At 41.0% G+C, this 17611-nt stretch overlaps 1 protein-coding gene across 4 annotated transcripts in view; it reads right to left on the reverse strand.

The window, feature by feature from the left end:
- Positions 1–6888: 6888 nt before the first annotated feature.
- The window catches only part of ITPR1 (inositol 1,4,5-trisphosphate receptor type 1), a 347896-nt gene continuing 337173 nt past the window's right edge, over positions 6889–17611 (reverse strand). For all 4 annotated transcript variants that reach the window (XM_061618551.1, XM_061618549.1, XM_061618550.1 and 1 more), the window contains 2 exons: positions 13150–13311; positions 6889–8246 (listed from right to left, as the gene is read on the reverse strand). In XM_061618551.1, the coding sequence (XP_061474535.1) occupies positions 8160–8246; positions 13150–13311 (249 nt within the window). In that variant the 3' untranslated portion in view covers positions 6889–8159. The remainder of the gene's footprint in view (positions 8247–13149; positions 13312–17611) is intronic.

The raw sequence follows: 17611 nt of genomic DNA on the forward strand, positions 1-17611 counted from the left end.
GAAATACAATTAATAGGCTTGATAAGTAGGAAGAAAGGACAACTATTATGAGATTTACTCTTTATTTTTTTTCTTCTATAAAGTGTCATAATGGATTGGAAAGAAGTAAAGATTTTATTACTTACAATATTAAGTGGATCTAATTTTTCCCATTCTGGAAAAATGGAATCTTCTGTTGTGCCTCCAATATTTGAATCACATTTAGGGTGCAATCCTATGCACACTTACCTGAGAGTATGACCCATTAAACATAGTGGGACTTACCTCTGAATGAATATGCGTAGAATTGTGTTGCAGCAGTTGTGGAGCGCTTACAAATATTTTGCTCTTGCCTAGTCATAATCATGGATGAGATCCAAAACATCCTGTAGCATTCTTCCTATTATTATTCAGCAAATTACCATTTTGTTTTTCATGACTATTAGTTAATAGGAAACGTTGTGATACCTTAAGTGTAGAAGAGGTTCTGTGATAATGCTCATGAACAGACGTCCACAGAAAAAAACTGAAACAGCATTCACAGAAAGCTTCCCAATCATTTTAACTGAGATCCCAATCTTCTTGGATTCAGTGAGACACTCTGTGAAAATTAATGGAGTAGCCTATGCATTTAAGAAATCTGCATACACAAACACATGCAGATATCTAGCTTGGAGCAACACATTTTGTTCTAGCTAAAAACTTTTATACATTCTTCTGAATCAGCCCTCACCAACCCTTGAGTCCCCAGATGTTCTTTGAATTACAACCCATATCCCCAGGCTGTATGACAATAGTCAGGGATGATGGGAGCTGCAGTTCAACAACATCTGGGGACCCAAATTGGAGAAGGCTTTCTTTACAGGACTGAATTTGTAACTGTGCAAAAATATAAGTGAGCCAGCTCTCAAAGAGTGAGCGAACAGGGAGAGCTAACAAGAGTTTGGCAGTAGTGTTTGGTGGGGGAGGTCCCTAAAAAAAAGTTGTCTTATAGCACGCATCATAGACTAGTGGGATTCTCCTTTTATCTTCGAGGAGGACAGGACAAAGCACAGGCCATTCCAATACAAGTAGGAAGATAGAAATAAAAGGTAATAGAGAACACTCCAGAGGTATGCAGTGTTTATTTTCTTGCCTGAGAACAACATGGCTTACAGATGCAACAAGTGCAAGCTGGTTGAGCTTGAGTGTGATGAACACTGGAATAACAGCGAGGAGGTGGAAGAACAATAGCAAACTGAGGCAGAAGAGGAGAGTGTTGTGGTGAGGAACAACAAAGTAGAGAAAACTCCATGGAAAAGGGTGACAGAAGCAGGAGAGCTAGAAGACACTCTGCTTTCAGGTACCTGAGGATGAGACTGGAGGACAGCCTGCACAGGAGGAATTACAAGACACCCCGTGGGACAGTGAGCAAGAGACTGAAGCTCAGTCAAGCAGAGGCAATGAAACCACACCATACAACAAGAAAAAAGAGAAGAGTAGTAGTAGTGGGAGACTCCCTACTGCATAGGATTGAAACACAAGTATGCTGAGAAGTCCCATGGACTCGCCAGGCATGCTGTCTCCCTGGAGAACAGATTAGAGGTGTGACAGAAGGATTGCCCACTCATAAAGCCCACTGACATATCCCTTCTCATCCATGGGGGAATGAATGCTATGGCCAAATGGAGCTATGAAGAAATCATGTCAGACTGAACCTCTGGGAAGGAAACTCAAGGACTTTGGGGCTCATCCCTCCCTTCAGTACTTAGGAGTAGAAAGGGAAAGAAAAATACTCTGGGTGAATGTCTGGTTACAAAGGTGCTGCCAACACAAGATACATGGATTCTGGGACCATGGGCTACACTTCCTGGAAAATGGACTGCTACCAAGTGATGGGTTGTTCTTCACAAGGACCAGGAAGAATGTGTATGGCCCAGCATTAGGAGGGCTTTAAACTGAATCCTATGGAGGGGAGAGCCATAAATTTGGAGGTAATGATTGATGAAGGCTTATACATAGTAACAGGAACAGAGATAACTGCTCTAATGGGGCCCAATAATATTTATTTATTTATTTATTACATTTATATACTGCCCGAAAGCCAAAGCTCTCTGGGCGGTTTACAGCAATTAAAAAGATTAAAAACAAATATACAAATTTTAAAACACAAAAAACAATTTAAAAACACAATTAAAAACTTTTTAAAAACAATTTAAAAATGCTAAAATGCCTGGGAGAAGAGGGAAGTCTTGACCTGGCACCGAAATGATAACAGTGTTGGTGCCAGGCACACCTCGTCACAAAGATGATTCATAATCTGGGGGCCACCACTGAGAAGGCCCTCTCCCTTGTTGCCAGATTCCAAGCTTCCCTCAGAGTAGGCACCCAGAGGAGGGCCTTAGATGTTGAGCATAGCGTATGGGTGGGTTCGTGTCAGGAGAGGCATTCCATCAGATATTGTGGTCTGAAGCCGTGTAAGGCTTTATAGGTTAAAACCAGCACCTTGAATCGAGCTCGGAAACATACAGGCAGCCAATGCAAGCAGGCCAGAATTTGTTTTATGTGTTTGAACTGTCTGGTCCCTGTTACCAATCTGCCACTGCATTTTGCACAAGCTGCAGTTTCCGAACCGTCTTCAAAGGCAGCCCACATAGAGCGGATTGCAGTAATCTAACTTGGAGGTTACCAGAGCATGGACCACTGAAGCCAGGTTACCCCTGTCCAGATAGGGGCATAGCTGGGCCACCAACTGAAGTTGGTAGAAGGCACTCCGTGCCACCGAGGCTACCTGAGCCTCAAGTGACAGAGATGGTTCTAGGAGAACCCCTAAGCTACAAACCTGCTCCTTCAGGGGGAGTGCAACCCCATCCAGGATAGGTTGAACATCCACCATCCGGTCAGAAGAACCACCCACTAAGAGCATCTCAGTCTTCTGGATTGAGCCTCAGTTTATTAGCCCTCCTCCAGTCCATTGTCGCAGCCAGACACATTGACAGCCTCACCTGATGAAGATGAAAAGGAGAAATAGAGCTGCGTGTCATCAGCATACTAATGGCAACACACTCCAAAGCTCTGGATGACCGCACCCAAAGGTTTCATGTAGATGTTGAACAGCATGGGGGACAGAACTGACCCCTGTGGAACACCATACTGGAGAGTCCAGGGAGCCGAGCAATGTTCCCCAAGCACCATGTTGTAGAGCCGTCCCGCCAAGTAGGAGCGGAACCACCGCAATGCAGTCCCTCCCATTCCCAACTCTGCCAGTCTTCCCAGAAGGATACCATGGTCGATGGTATCGAAAGCTGCTGAGAGATCAAGGAGAATCAACAGAGTCACATTCCCCGTCTCTCTCCCGACAGAGATCATCATACAGGGCGACCATGGCTGTTTCCGTGCAAAAACCAGGCCTGAAACCCAATAATAGCCTTCAAAAATAGTCTTCATAAAAATGTAGGAAGGAAGCCACACCATAAATCACATAGTCTTTGATGTCTATGTACATCCCAGAGTATGGGAAATAAACAGGACGAACTTGAACTCTTAATACAGGAGGGTAAATATGACTCGATAGGTATAACAAACTTGGTGGGATGACTCCCATCACTGGACTACAGCAATTGAAGGATGTAACTTGTTCAAAAAGAACAGAAGAAATAGAAAGGGAGGCGGAGTTTCACTATATGTTAAAAATATATATCCCTGCATAGAAATACAGAAAGATGAGCTTGGTAGCCCCATCAAGGTCTACTATTGTAACAGTTCTCAGTCCCTACGTACTAGGTGCTGTATTGTTGCATTTAGGGTTCTAACCGTGTTTCTGTCTCCTTTTGCTTTTTCCTTCCTTCTCTCTTTAATCATTTTAAGAGATTCAGTCATCCATTGAGGTCTTTCTCTCTTTTTAACTAGCGGTATTGTTTTTTGCATTCTTCCCTGATAATGTCTCTGACTTCACTCCATAGTTCTTCTGGATCTCTGTCAAATAAGTTTAAAGCATTAAATCTGTTGCCCCTCCAAGAAATTCCTCACTTGTGTTGCTGGTAACTTTCTCCTACAGAAAGTGGAGCAAGCAACTAGAGGATCAGCTATCCTTGACTTGATCCTCACCAACAGAGATGACTTAGTGGATGAAGTGGTAGTTACGGAAACTCTGTGGGAAAATGACCATGTTATACTTGAGTTCTTGATTTTGAAGGAAGCAAAAACTAAGCCATACACGTACCCTGGATCTCAGGAAAGCCGATTTTAATAACTCAGAACAATGATAAGGTCCCATAGCAAGCGACCCTAATGAGAAAAGGAGTTTAGGATGGGTGAGAGTTTCTAAAAAAGGAAATTCTAAAGGCACAATGGCAAACAATTCCAACAAGGAAAAAAAGGGCAAGACATCAGAAGAAGCCAATGTGCCAAAAATACACGAGAAGAAGCCAAAGGTGACTTGAAAACAAAAAGGGACTCATATAAGAAGTGGAAGGAAGGCCAGGCAACAAAAGAATACAGACAAGTAGCACAGAATTGCATCAAGAGGGCTAAAGATGAAAATGAGCTGAGGTTAGCGAGGGATGTTAAAAGCAAAAAAAAAAAAAAGCTTTCTTCAGGTACAGGCATAGTAAAAGACAGAAAAAATAAATGGTGGTTGAGCTATTCAATAAGCATGGCAAAATATCAGATGACAAAGAAAAGGCAGAACTGCTCAATTTCTACTTTAGCTCAGTCTTCTCAAAAGAGGGCCTATGACCCTCCTGGCAAACGTGAAGTACAAGCTGAAGGAGCAGGATTGTAGCTGGAGATTGATAGACAAATGGTCAACGAATACCTAATTATTTTGAACAAGTGCACATCTCCAGGGACCAATGAACTGCATCCTAGAGTATTGAAGGAACTGTCTGAAGAGCTTTCAGAACCATTGTCTATTATCTCTGTGAAATCATGGAGGATGGATGAAGTGCCAGATGACTGGAGGAGGGCTAATGTTTTCCCTGTCTTCAAAAAGGAAAAACCTAGGAACTACAGACTAGTCAGTCTGACATCAATCCCTGGGAGAATTCTGGAGCAGATTATAAAGCATTCAGTCTGTAAGCACCTTGAAAACAATGCAGTGATTACTAGAAGCCAACATAGATTTGTCAAGAACAAATCCTACTAGAGTAATCTTATCTCATTTTTTGGTTGGGTAACCTCCCTGGTGAACTGTGGGAATGCTATGGACATAATATATCTCAATTTCAGCACAGCTTTTGACAAAGCGCCCCATGATATTCTGATTAGCAGGGTAGCTCAATATGGGCTGGCTGGAACAACTATCAGGTGGATCCACAGTTGGCTACAGAATCGTACTCAAAAAGTGCTTATCAGTGGTTCCTTCTCAAACTGGGGGGAGGTAACGAGCAGGGTGCCACAGGGCTTGGTCCTGGGCCCAGTGCTGTTCAACATTTTTATTAATGACTTGGATGAGGAGGTGCAAGGAATGCTTATCAAATTTGCAGATGATACAAATTTGGGATAGCTAATACGCTGGAAAACAGAAACAAAATTCAAAGGGATCCAGAGCACTGGGCTGAAAACAACAGAATTAAATTTAACAGGGATAAGTGCAAAGTTCTACACCTAAGAAAAAGAAACCAAATGTAGTTATAAGTTGAGGGATACTTGGCTCAGCAATACTACATGTATGAAGGATCTTGGAATTGTTAATCACAAGCTGAATATGCTACTTCAAGCTGCATTAACAGTATAGTTTCCAAATCACATGAAGTACTAGTTCCCCTCTATTTGGCACTGGTTAAGCCTTATCTTGAGTACTGCACCAAGTTCTGGACACCACACTTTAAGAAGGATGCAGACAAACTGGAACAGGTTCAGAGGAGGGCAACGAGGATGATCGGGGAACTGGAAACACAGTCTTATCAGGAGAGACTGAAAGAACTGGGCATGTTTAGCCTTGAGAAGAGGAGGGGAGATATGATAGCACTCTAAAAGTACTTGAAAGGTTGTGAGACAGAGCAGGGACAGGATCTCTTCTCAATCATCCCAGAGTGCAGGACTGCCTGCAATAATGGGCTTAAGTTACAGGAAGCCAGATTTTGGCTGAATATCAGGAAAACCTTCCTAACTGTTAGAGAGGTACAACAATGGGACCAATTACCTAGGGAGGTGGTGGGCTCTCCAACACTGGAGGCATTCAAGGGGCAGATGGACAGCTATCTGTGAGGTATGCTTGAGCTTGGATTCCTGCATTCAACAGTGGGTTGGGCTCAATGGCCTTATAGACCTCTTCCAATTCTACTATTTTATGATTCTAAGTCAGCCTTTCCTAACTAGTGGGCCACCAGATGTTGTTGGACCACATTTCCCATCTTTCCTGGCCATTGGCAATGCTGTCTGAGGCTGATGGGAGTTGTGGTCCAACAACATCTGGAGGCACACTGGTTGGGAAAGGCTGTTCTAAGTTGAGGCATTAGAAATGTGCTCCAATAATGAGGTATATTTTGTTACTTTCCACAGTGCCAGGGCATTAATTTATCTTTTGTTGCCATCAACATATAAACTCAATACTGAGGAACTCAAATAGGGAAGGAAACTAGTGAGTATGGTTAACCTGTCTTAGAATTTTTGATGAAATTGAAGAGGAACACAGCTATTTTTGGTCTGGTGAAACAACTTCTGTGAAAGACTAAAAGCATAGAAACCTGAACCTTTGCACGTTAAAGTAATACCATATGGGCTGACTGGCTTGGAAGAGCACTTTAGACAGGATCCTCTATATGACTGGTGTAGCTGTGCATGATCAGTCATTATCCATGGTTTTCAAGCCCTTTATTGGCAAATGCATTTTCTTCCCCTTCAAATAAGCAATGCTCATAATGACACAGAAGGTGAATGGAGATTAATTTCATTTGTGCTGATAAGAATGAGACCATCACACTGAAGCACTGTACATTATCATTATATATTTTATTTAAATACCTATAGTTATGCATTTACAAACTTTAATAAGCACTCTCATATTTCTGCTTTTTTAAAAGCAGAGAATAAAGTTTTGTAAAGAGGACCATGTACAAAACTAGGTGATAGGTATATAAAGAAATCACATTTTTCAGTTGTCATGAACAACGAAAATGTGACCAAGATGGAAGGAAAACTAAAATACAATCCAAAACCAGTGGCTCTTTTGCAAGTATTACAAAATCAGTGCTCAGGTAGGAGTCCTGAAAGGGATAGTTCATATTTCAATGTGGTGTAATGCAGGAGGGGAATGTACTTTTGTCCAAGTAACAAAATGTAGATGCTAGACTGAGGTGGCAACCTGGAAACCCTTCTAGATTCTTCTAAACCAATATAGCACAAACAAACAAAATCCCCTAGAAGATTACACTGATTTTTAGCAGTGTAGAACCATCCTAGTTTTAATTTTTCATAAAATAAAAAGTTCCCTTCAGAATTCTGATTCCTTCATAAATGAATGCTTGAGCCTCTTCCACAGCTTTCTGGGATTTAGGGATTTGTCAACTAAGATGCAGCATCACACCTGGGGCAGCAGGGAAGGGGGAGGAATCCTCATAATAACATTTAAGAACCTTGCTTGTTTACTTTTAATTGAAAACAAAAATAGATTAAGAGGAAAGTTGGGGGTGGGTGGGTGGTAAGAGGAGGCACCGCTGCCATAGTGTGTCAATTTCTTGGAATGCTACGTGTTACAAAAATGCCCTGGAGAACATACAGTTTGGCAGCAGCCTTGCTTTGCTGTGTCATTTGATGGCATTTAGTAAATGATATAAGACAACACCAGATTCAAAGATGTGCACTCCCTTTAGGACACACAGGAGTAGGTAACACGTTTAGTGTGATTGCATAATTCATATTGCACAACTGTATAAAAAACAAATACTAGCTAACTGAAAATCTTAAATACAAAATACAGGTCACATACTATTTTAATAATCCTTTTCAAGTGCAAGTTAGGTGTGCCCTTAACTTCTTCCTGTAAAAGGCATTTTTGGCACAAATGTAATCCCCCCTTCCAAGAATGTGCCAATATATATATAAGCCCATACTTTATCAATGAAGCCCTATACATACAGTATAAAAACAGTTATTTACACATAACGAGCTAGGCATACAGAAGCAGCTTTAAGGACTGAATCTCAACTCTTGTTATGAACTGGGGGGGGTAGGGGGGGGAAACAAGAGGCCCATCTGATTTATGCTGGCTGCTGCGGGTTCACATTGGTAGAAGGCGGGTGCCCTAGGAGACCAATGCGCTGTTTTTGCTTCCTCTGTTCTGTCATCTGGAAAATTGAAACATTTACTCAGTAGACATAAGCACTTCCTGTAAGTCAGGCTACAGAATAAGCTATTGCTGCTATACTGTGGTCAAGGTTTATTCTGAAAGAAGTTTTCAACACAAAAGCACACTCCTGTTTGAGACATCAAAAACAATTAGAGAAAAACATAGCTAATACCCTAGTTGGGAAAATCCAAAGAAAAAGTCTGGGAGTCCAGCACAAAGCATGACCTTTCAGAGCTTGGAAAAGTTACTTTTTTGAACTACAACTCCCATCAACCCCAGCCAGCATGGCCACTGGATTGGACTGATGGGAGTTGTAGTTCAAAAAAGTAACTTTTCCAAGCTCTGCCTTTGATTCCTCATGAAAGCAAACAAGCTATGTGGTGGAATGGAGAGGTTGGGAAATGCCTACTGACATCAGGCAGGCGCCTTTGCTGTGCTCTTTTTGGTGCCTGCATAAAACATTTTTGTGAAGGCAAGTCTATCCAGACACATAGATGTTCATGTGTTTTAATCTTTTTGGTTTGCTGTTAATTTTAATTATCTTTTATATGTTTTTAATTACTTTTAAAAACTTTTTATTGGTATTTCTTGTAAACCACTCAGAGGTTTTATTACAATCAAGCGGTATATACATTTTGTTAAATAAATAAAATAAAGGAAAACCCCTACTCAATTCCCATTAAGCTCAGCTAGCTGGCCCTGGGCAAATTACCAAATGAATAAATTCAAACAAACAAATATTTGGATCATAACTGCATTAAATCTAATGATGTAGAGCCTGCTACACACAGGAGCATTTTGTCTGTAGCAGCTCACTAGGTATAACATCCAGTTCTTACCCACCCAGCTGCAAATATTGGCAGGCACAGTTATTTGCTAGTCTCTAGAATCTTGAAGAAGGGCATAGGAAGGGCCTTTGTCCCATCCCCACCTGCTGATGCAACCCACCCTGAGGCTGTGTGCCACACATGTCGTGAGTGGAAACTCGAACTCAGGAACACTGAAAGCCACTATACTGGGAACAGAGCGCAGCCCAATGCAAGGGAGGTAAGTGCCCTTGGGTCCTTTGTAAAAGCGACAAGCTATGTCACCTGATCCTGCATCTAGAACTGGTGCACTGATTCATAAAATTGGGCTGGAAGATGCTTCAATATGAATTTGCAAAGTGCCCAAGATCTAAAGGATCACTGGAATCAACTATTGGCAATTTTAAAATTACGTTTTAGGCTGTTCAGGAAATGTTTACAATAAGATGGTTCAAACCATAAATTTCAGGGTGGCTGCAATCTTACACACACTAGCGTAGGAGTAAGCCCCACTGAACTCAGTTGGACTTACTTCTGAGTAGATATGCATAGGATTGCATTGTCGGAGCCATGCCTGTGTAGACAGAAAGTTCTTTGCCCAGTTACAACTGTTCTGTGGGAAGGATTCCAGGAGAGAGAGGGAGGAAGGGAAAGACCACCTCAGAGCCTCCCCCAGCTGGAGTATCCTCTCCCCCCCCCACAGGGTCACTGCACCACCAGCTGGCATGTGGGAAGGAACTTGATGATTTTGTATGTGTTGATATTAATATAGGTTGCTTTATTTTTTTTTAATATGTAGTTTGATGTTTCTCGTAAGTCACCTTGGTAGGATTTTTGTCCTGATCAGTGGGATATAAAGAATTGTAATAAACTAATAAGATCATAACCCAGGGATGGGAAACCTGTGGCCCTCCAGTTGATGTTGGGTGTTATGTTGCCATAACTAAAAAAGATAATTAACATGATAGATTTTAGTGCTGTATATGGAAGAATCACAGACCCCATTTCAGACCTTGACAAAAGGGACTAGTTTTCATCTTTAGCTCCACAGTGTGTAGCTTTAATTGTTAATGCAGAAAATCCGAAACAAACCAACAACCTGGCATTCATCAAACTGTCAGTGGTCACATTTTATACAGTTCCCCAGGAATATTTACACTATTTGTTGTAGCTCAATGGTGTTTCAAACAGAGATGTTGAATTTTGGCATTAATGACAGCTTTAGACTGCAGAAACTTATTTGAAGATACAGTTCTGAAAGGGAAACTTGTTCTTATTTGATTCAAACCAGTCTCTCAGTCAGCTCTCTTTTCTAGAGAGGGTTGTTCCTAATGAAAAAGTGATGTATTGATTTGGTCACATAATTGGTGCATACCGCAACTTGAGCTGGGCACACTCAATGACAGCACTTGGGGGAAATTCCAAAGAGTTCTCTCACATTAATGAACCTAGTTTCCCCTTCTTCCTCTCAGTGAAGGGGCTCTCTGAATGTTAACATCATTCTTTCTCATTTCCAGTACAGAAAAGTTTAAAAGCTTGGCTAGTATGAAGGTATTTTCAGGCCTTATCAAAGACTGGTGAAGCTGAAGCAAAAGGCAGGGAGGGAGAAGAGGGGCCTCCCACTAGGCTTGCCATCAAATTCCATTCTAGATGACTTACATCACGTTTAAAAATGCTAGCTACTACTCAAAGGTGCAGTAATGCATTTTGTGGTTGATAAGGTACAAGTAGGGTCAAAAAGATGCAGTATTCTAAGAATTCTGAGAAGGGCAGTACATTTGCTCTGTCATTCAGTTCTCAATCCCACAGTGTTTTAAACTTTTTTTTTAAGTTTAAGGCATTAACTGTTTTTTAAGTTTAAAAGGCAAAGAAGGCAAAGCCTGGCCCATCACAAACACAGAACAGGCTAAGGAGCAGGATGTCAACATTTTTACATATTATAAGGAAGTACTACAAACAATTCATCAAGGAGAGTAGAAATTAAGGTTCCCGGAAATAAAGAAACAGATATATGCTTATTTGCATATGTCAATTGCCATTCTGATTAATTTTAAGCTAGAACAAAATCCAGGTGGAATTTGTAACACAACATGCCACAGACAAACTCCAGCTGGGCTAGTTTAAACAAGCCTGGTGAATGGTAACCCAGGATGTGTGTGTTTGGCCTTCTAACTTAGCAACCAACTTCACCAACCTGGCAGAGCATGCAAAGAATACAACTAGTTTTGAAGCTTCTTGCTGTATTATTAAATATCTTTTGTATCAAGGCATGGTGAGATTCGATCATGCTCTCTGCCAAGTCCAATATTATTTAATATATTAAACAGGCAGGAATATAAAGTGCATATCTAAAAAGTACAGGGTGACACCAAAGCTAGAAATAATCTAGCAATCAATAAGAATGGCTACAGCAGGATTTAATCAGAGAAGGGAAGACTTAGGAGAATATTCTGTTTGGGGAAAAGTGGCTGGGGAATGATTTGGAGTAGAAAAACTGATGGTGGGAAAAGTGTTACATCCCCTTCTGCTCCTCTCAAGATTGTCCCCTTCCAAAATTGTCCCTTTGGGACTTTTTATTAGTTAAACCCCTGAGGGAACTAAGGCTGCATTTGGATATATCTTTAAGACAATGAACAGGTACAAGCACTGGGCTTCTGCACTCTCCTCTTTCCTCCCCTGGTGTGTAGAGATCAGTGGTTTCTGATTCTAGTTTGCACAAATCAAAATTTTGTTCCATCTGAACAGGAAATTGAAATGGCAAACTTTGGTTTGCAGCAAACCAGCACTGAAACTTACTAATCTCCATGTGCTCCTAATGCCAAATCATGATTTTGTCTTAACATGTGAATGCACTAACTAGGGACTTAGAATCTCTTGCGGCTTTTTCAGAGGGAATTCAACCTTCAAGCCTTCTACCCAGGCACAGCAGACCACATAGGAGGGGAGGGGAGAAAGGAAATCTACTGGACCTAAGCCTGTCCTGTCCCTGACTTGCCACATACTCCTCAATGCTTGTCTATGGGGGATTGTTACTATGAAAAATATATTTAAAGAAAAATGTTTTTATCATTCCCTCTATTTCTGAGGTTTGAGGGCAAGTGCCAGTGCTCATGAAGACAAAATATCAGAAAGACAATCAAACACACACACACAACACACACAGGGACATTATCAGCAGGCTTGGGTGAAGTACAATCAAAATCTTTAGAATGTAAAACTTAACACTGGGAACACCAAAACAACCCAATGGGGACTGAACAGTCTTATTGGCCACTGAATGCTGACTGATAGGGAGAGAAGGAATGAAAAACTGTGTGGGAGAGGGAATGGCATGGAGAATCCTGGAAGAGGGAACTGCTCAGGATCACTTCACAGGGCAACATTTTTTTGCAGGTCCCATTTACAACTTCTATTCATAAGACATCAAAATGATAAGGAACTCCATTACATTCTGCTGCCTTCTTTCTCAAAGAAAGATGAAGTCTAGAGTTGAGCTGGCTTCTTTCACAAGGGAGATAGCGTCCTTGAAAAAGTATCCATCTTCTTGTCCAAAAGCAAACCAGCAAATATTTTGTTCTGTTCAAAAGGGGTGTGGAGTAGAACAGGAACTTCAGACACTTCAACCAAATTAGAAGCAGCCACTGACAAGGCTGCCATGATGCAGAATGCCAGGATCCCAGCCAACAGATAGACCAGCACTTTAGAGGAGCTGATGTGGATCAGATGCATTAAACCAGCCTTTTCCAACCTAGTACCCTCCAGATGTTTTGGACTACTACACCCACCAGCCAGCATGGTGGAAATTGTAATCCAAAACATCAGTTGGGCACCACTTTAAGGAAGACTGCATTCAAAAACACAAAACAATCTGTTCCCCACCATCAAGTTTCCCATTCGATGATGCTTATGGGCAGTAGCAGTGTGCCTTGCTAAAGGATGGGAAGCAGTTTCCATTCAAATGGAAACTGCTTCTCCCTTCCTGCCCTGTTCCTTACACCTCCCAATATAAATAGGTGACCAGAATATTCATGATGTGAAAACATCAACTCTCTGCATAAACTCATACTCTATCTGCATCTTCTTAAAGTTCCTTACCTGATCTTTAAGCTCAGACAGCTGATTAGAGAGATTGGACACAAGCTTCATGGTAGATTCAAGTTTTTCTTGCAAGTTTCTAAGTTCATTCTGTTCTCCTTCAGAATCACTACTCACAAGTGACATGGCACGCATCCGAGGGAACCAATCTAGATTTCTCTCCTGAAATTCAGGCATGAGAAGAACATAAATGCTAGGTGAAGCACAATTACATTGTGCTCACTGTAAATTCATTTGAATATGAGTATAACTCCAAAAGGATGTTCTGAACCACTGCTCTGTATTGCTAACAATGCATTTCACATGCTTCTAGTATAAAAAAATTAATCTCAGAATATTTTATCTGCTAAAAAGATTGCTGCTCAGAAGCCACAACAACAACAAAAAAGCAATGTTAGAATTCCTTTATTCCCCATAATTGTGAAGTTGTCCCAAGCTTAACTGGAGTTATTAAAGATGAGACGGACTGTTGTATCCTCTGATTTTGATTTCCTGGTGACATGTTAATTAATTTCCCCACATTAACTTCTCCTATTTGCAATTCTATTAACACTATTTCTCTAGACTTGACAATACCATCATTTAAACAGCAATATGTCTACCAATCAAGTTTATCCCCAAATTAAAGGAGAGGGCTAAAGCTGCACAATGCTAATTTCCTTATCACAATAGTCACATGTACTGAGATCAAAGTATTCAGCTAAAATAATGAGACACCTTCACTAGACAAATTTTGGGCAACTTTACTCATTATTTGGCCTCTGGGATGCTACCACAGATAAAATGGGGAGTGGGCCTTGGCAGTTACCTCCCTTGCAACGCTCCTTATAAGAGAACAATTGAACTGGCAGATTCCATGTACATTTGACTCTTCCTGATTCTACAGGACAGAACCCATTAGAAAGCAGGTTCTGCCTTATAGAATATGAGTTCAGATATATCTAGGGATCTCCTGGTGACTTTGTTACCGTCTCCCCAAGGTGAGGAAGCAGAGGAGCAACCTTATAAAATCAGCATACATCTCAACATCTCTTGATAGAATCCAAAAGACCAAGTAACTTATGGATATAAAATCCAACTGGGAAACCCCAATCCCCTGTTGCAGAAGCAGTTTGACTCCATATTTCAGGCTAGGTTTCCACAGATAATTGCTGACAGATAAATCAGTCCATAAACATGGTGTTGCATACTTCTGCACTGACATGTGCAGTTCATGATGCAAAATGGAAGGAAGAGTGGCAAAAATAAAAGCCATGAAGTCATGTGGGAGCAGAAAGAGAAGAGGGAGAGTAAATAGTAGATATCTCTTTCTTAATACATTAAAAGGCTAAACTGACAACCATTCAGTGTTGCTGTTTAATTTCTCTCTGCTCTCACATTGGAGGCATATTCATTAATGCTGAAGTTCAGACAATAGTTTGAGGAGGACGTAAGAAAGCCTGGGTGTAAGCAGAGACACTTTAATACTACCTCATTTGAAACATGGAACAAAACTAATCTTATAGCCACACTTTATCTGTTGTAAATATCAATTTCAATCTCACAATATGCCAACTTTCAAGCTCTAGCTATTTCTGTTTAGTCAGTGGAACATCTCTGGGTTAACCACTGGGGTTGCGCCCAACGTTGCTTCAGTGGAGGTTGGTGGCTCTGATGTCAGTGAGGCAGTGAATCTGCTTTGGGTTTTAGTTTGAACCTTCAAGAAGCTGTTTGAAGTGCTGAAAGAACCCTCCACTGCTCGAGTGGCATTCTGTTTCCTCTTTTCCCACACATCCCCCCCAAACCTGCCCCATTTGGAATCTGGCATGATATAAGTGTATAAAATTGTATGTGTATAAAATTATGCATGGCATGGAGAAAGTGGATAGAGAAAAGTTTTTCTCCCTCTAGCATAACACTAATAATGCTAGAAGATTCAGGACAGACAAAAGAAAGTACTTCTTCACACAGCACATTGTTAAACTATGGAATTCATTCCCATAGGAGGCAGCGATGGCTTTAGAAGAGGATTAGACCAATTCATGGAAGATAAAGGTATCAATGGCTGCGAGCCATAATGGCTGTGTTGTACCTCCACTATCAGAAGCAGTATGCTTTTGAGTACCAGTTGCTGGAAATGGCAGGAGGGGAGAATGCTCTTGAGCTCAGGTCCTGCTTGTAGGCTCATTGGCCACTGTGAGAACAAGATGCTGGACTAGATGGGCCACTGGCCTGATCCAGAAGGCACTTATGTTCTTATGCCATTCACTTTCCTGCTTCACAGAACCGCAGCCACTTGAAATTGATTTTTGAGCTTTCATTTCTTTCTTTGGGAAACAATGTTTTATTATTCCTAATTCTAGTATCTCTAAGGGCATAATGTACAAATAACAGCATCCTGCCTCCCACAGTAGCCAGTCAGATGCATCTGGAAAGCCCATAAGCGGAGCATGGAGGCAACAGTCCTGCCATGCTATTTGGCTCTAAATGGTATATAAAAAATATAATTAAAATAATAAAAGTATCATAAACAAATAAAATGGCATTATAAAAACAGGAATAAGTAAAAACATAACTTCAGAATTAACTATCCAATCTTACTACCATTTATGTAGCAGCAGCACAATCAATCTACATAGTGCTTCATAGCATCTCAGAAAAGCAAATATGTTGGCCTCCAATGAATATATAACCTAACTTACTTCTATTTTCAACAGGTGCACATTCTTAGTGGAGATGGGTGCATGAGAGTTGTCACTGCAGATGGATGGATCAAAGGATCTTCATAGAACCATTGCTTCCATTTTTAGTCAGAAAATTGAACTTGTTTTATAACATTCTTATAATCTAGAGCTAGCAATTTATTACAGTATGATTTAAATTTTCAGAATCCGGGGGCGGGGGAAGCACTACCCACTCCCACCCAACTCAACCACCACAGTCCCTTTCCATTAAAACATTTTGCATTGTAATGAGAAATGAACATGCATCAGGGAAAAAGATACAACTGGGGAACAGCTTCTCAGCTTGATTTTTCTTAAGGAGTACCAAGGATCATAAAAACAAGTGGTCAGCTTGGCCCCTCAGTGCTTCTGTTCATGCCAGCCATTGGGCAAACAGTTCCTCTACTGAGCCTTACCTACTCCTCACTATTACAGGACTTGCCCTTTAATCTACTCAAAACAGCAGATGGGAGAGTGGATGCTTGGCAACCAGCTCATCCTCTTTTGGGGGAGGTTTTAAAGCAGATCTATGGTTATTAATCCCAACTGGCTATGAAACCTAAGACCACGACCCATTATTAGCTCCCTTGCCAGCTGCTCAGAATATACTTTGCAAAACATTTCTATATGGACAGCTTACTTACATATAGATTGCCACTTAATCATTTGTAGTTTGTACACATAAGGGTGCCAGTGCACTAGAACAAATGGGAGTGCTAATTAAAATCCTAGCAGTTTGCTGTGATTGGTGGGAGTGACTAGCCAAGGTAGTTAAATAGGAATAAATGCCACAGGCCATGTATGCATTCTCTAACATTTTGTACAAACACCACTCCATACTACAACTATTGCTAAATCATCATCACCCCTTCTTAAAACATGAAATAGACGAACAGTAGAAGAATGGAGATACTGACAACTATTCATATACACTCTCTCACACACGCACTCTCTCTCTCCAGCCCCACAACCTCTGTCAGGAGAGACCAAACTGGTAAGTCCTGGTTTGGATTTGCTTACATTTTTATTCTAATTTTATTCATACTGTTTATAGTGTCCCTTAACCTCAACTCTCCCTATGCAATAGCAGCTCTGGAAGCAGCTGTTTTCATCAATACTTCTCATCTCACTCTCCAGATTGGGGCAGGAGAACTTTGCACTGGATAGTGACCCAAGAGGCAGATGTATTTGTCTTCCACTTTGGCATCCTTAAATGTGCCTAAGGTGGCTGTCCCATATCATTTGCCTCTGCACATTACAACAAAAGAAGGGTGTGGCTGGAAGACATATTAAAAACCATGAACTCATAGCTAGTAAAGTGGGACAACTACACTGGGGGGAGGGGGGAGAGAAAAATGTAGCTCAGCCGTTCCCCAACATCCCTCCCCGACCACTTGGAAATTGCTCAAGGTCTTGGTAGACTACTTGATTATTTTTCTGCCTGTTATAGCAATTGTAATGCACTGTGCTACACACTGTATGATTTTTCTGCATTTTTACAAACATGCCTTGGAGCGCCTGAATGAAGGTCATGGACGATATGGCAAAAACATTATGTAAGGTAGTCATATACCACTTAATATTCAGAATTTATAAATGTTGAAACAGAAATATTTAGAAATTCTAAAAAACTGGATATCCTTGTTTAACTGATCTTGGGCATAACCTAACAAGCAGCAAATCACCTGGATTAGTAGCAGCTCATGCATTTCAGTAAGAAGGTGTACTGGGAGAAGCAATAGGTGTGTTTCTCAAATCCC

This window comes from Rhineura floridana, chromosome 3 (assembly GCF_030035675.1).
Source record: "Rhineura floridana isolate rRhiFlo1 chromosome 3, rRhiFlo1.hap2, whole genome shotgun sequence".
Classification (NCBI taxonomy): domain Eukaryota; kingdom Metazoa; phylum Chordata; class Lepidosauria; order Squamata; family Rhineuridae; genus Rhineura; species Rhineura floridana.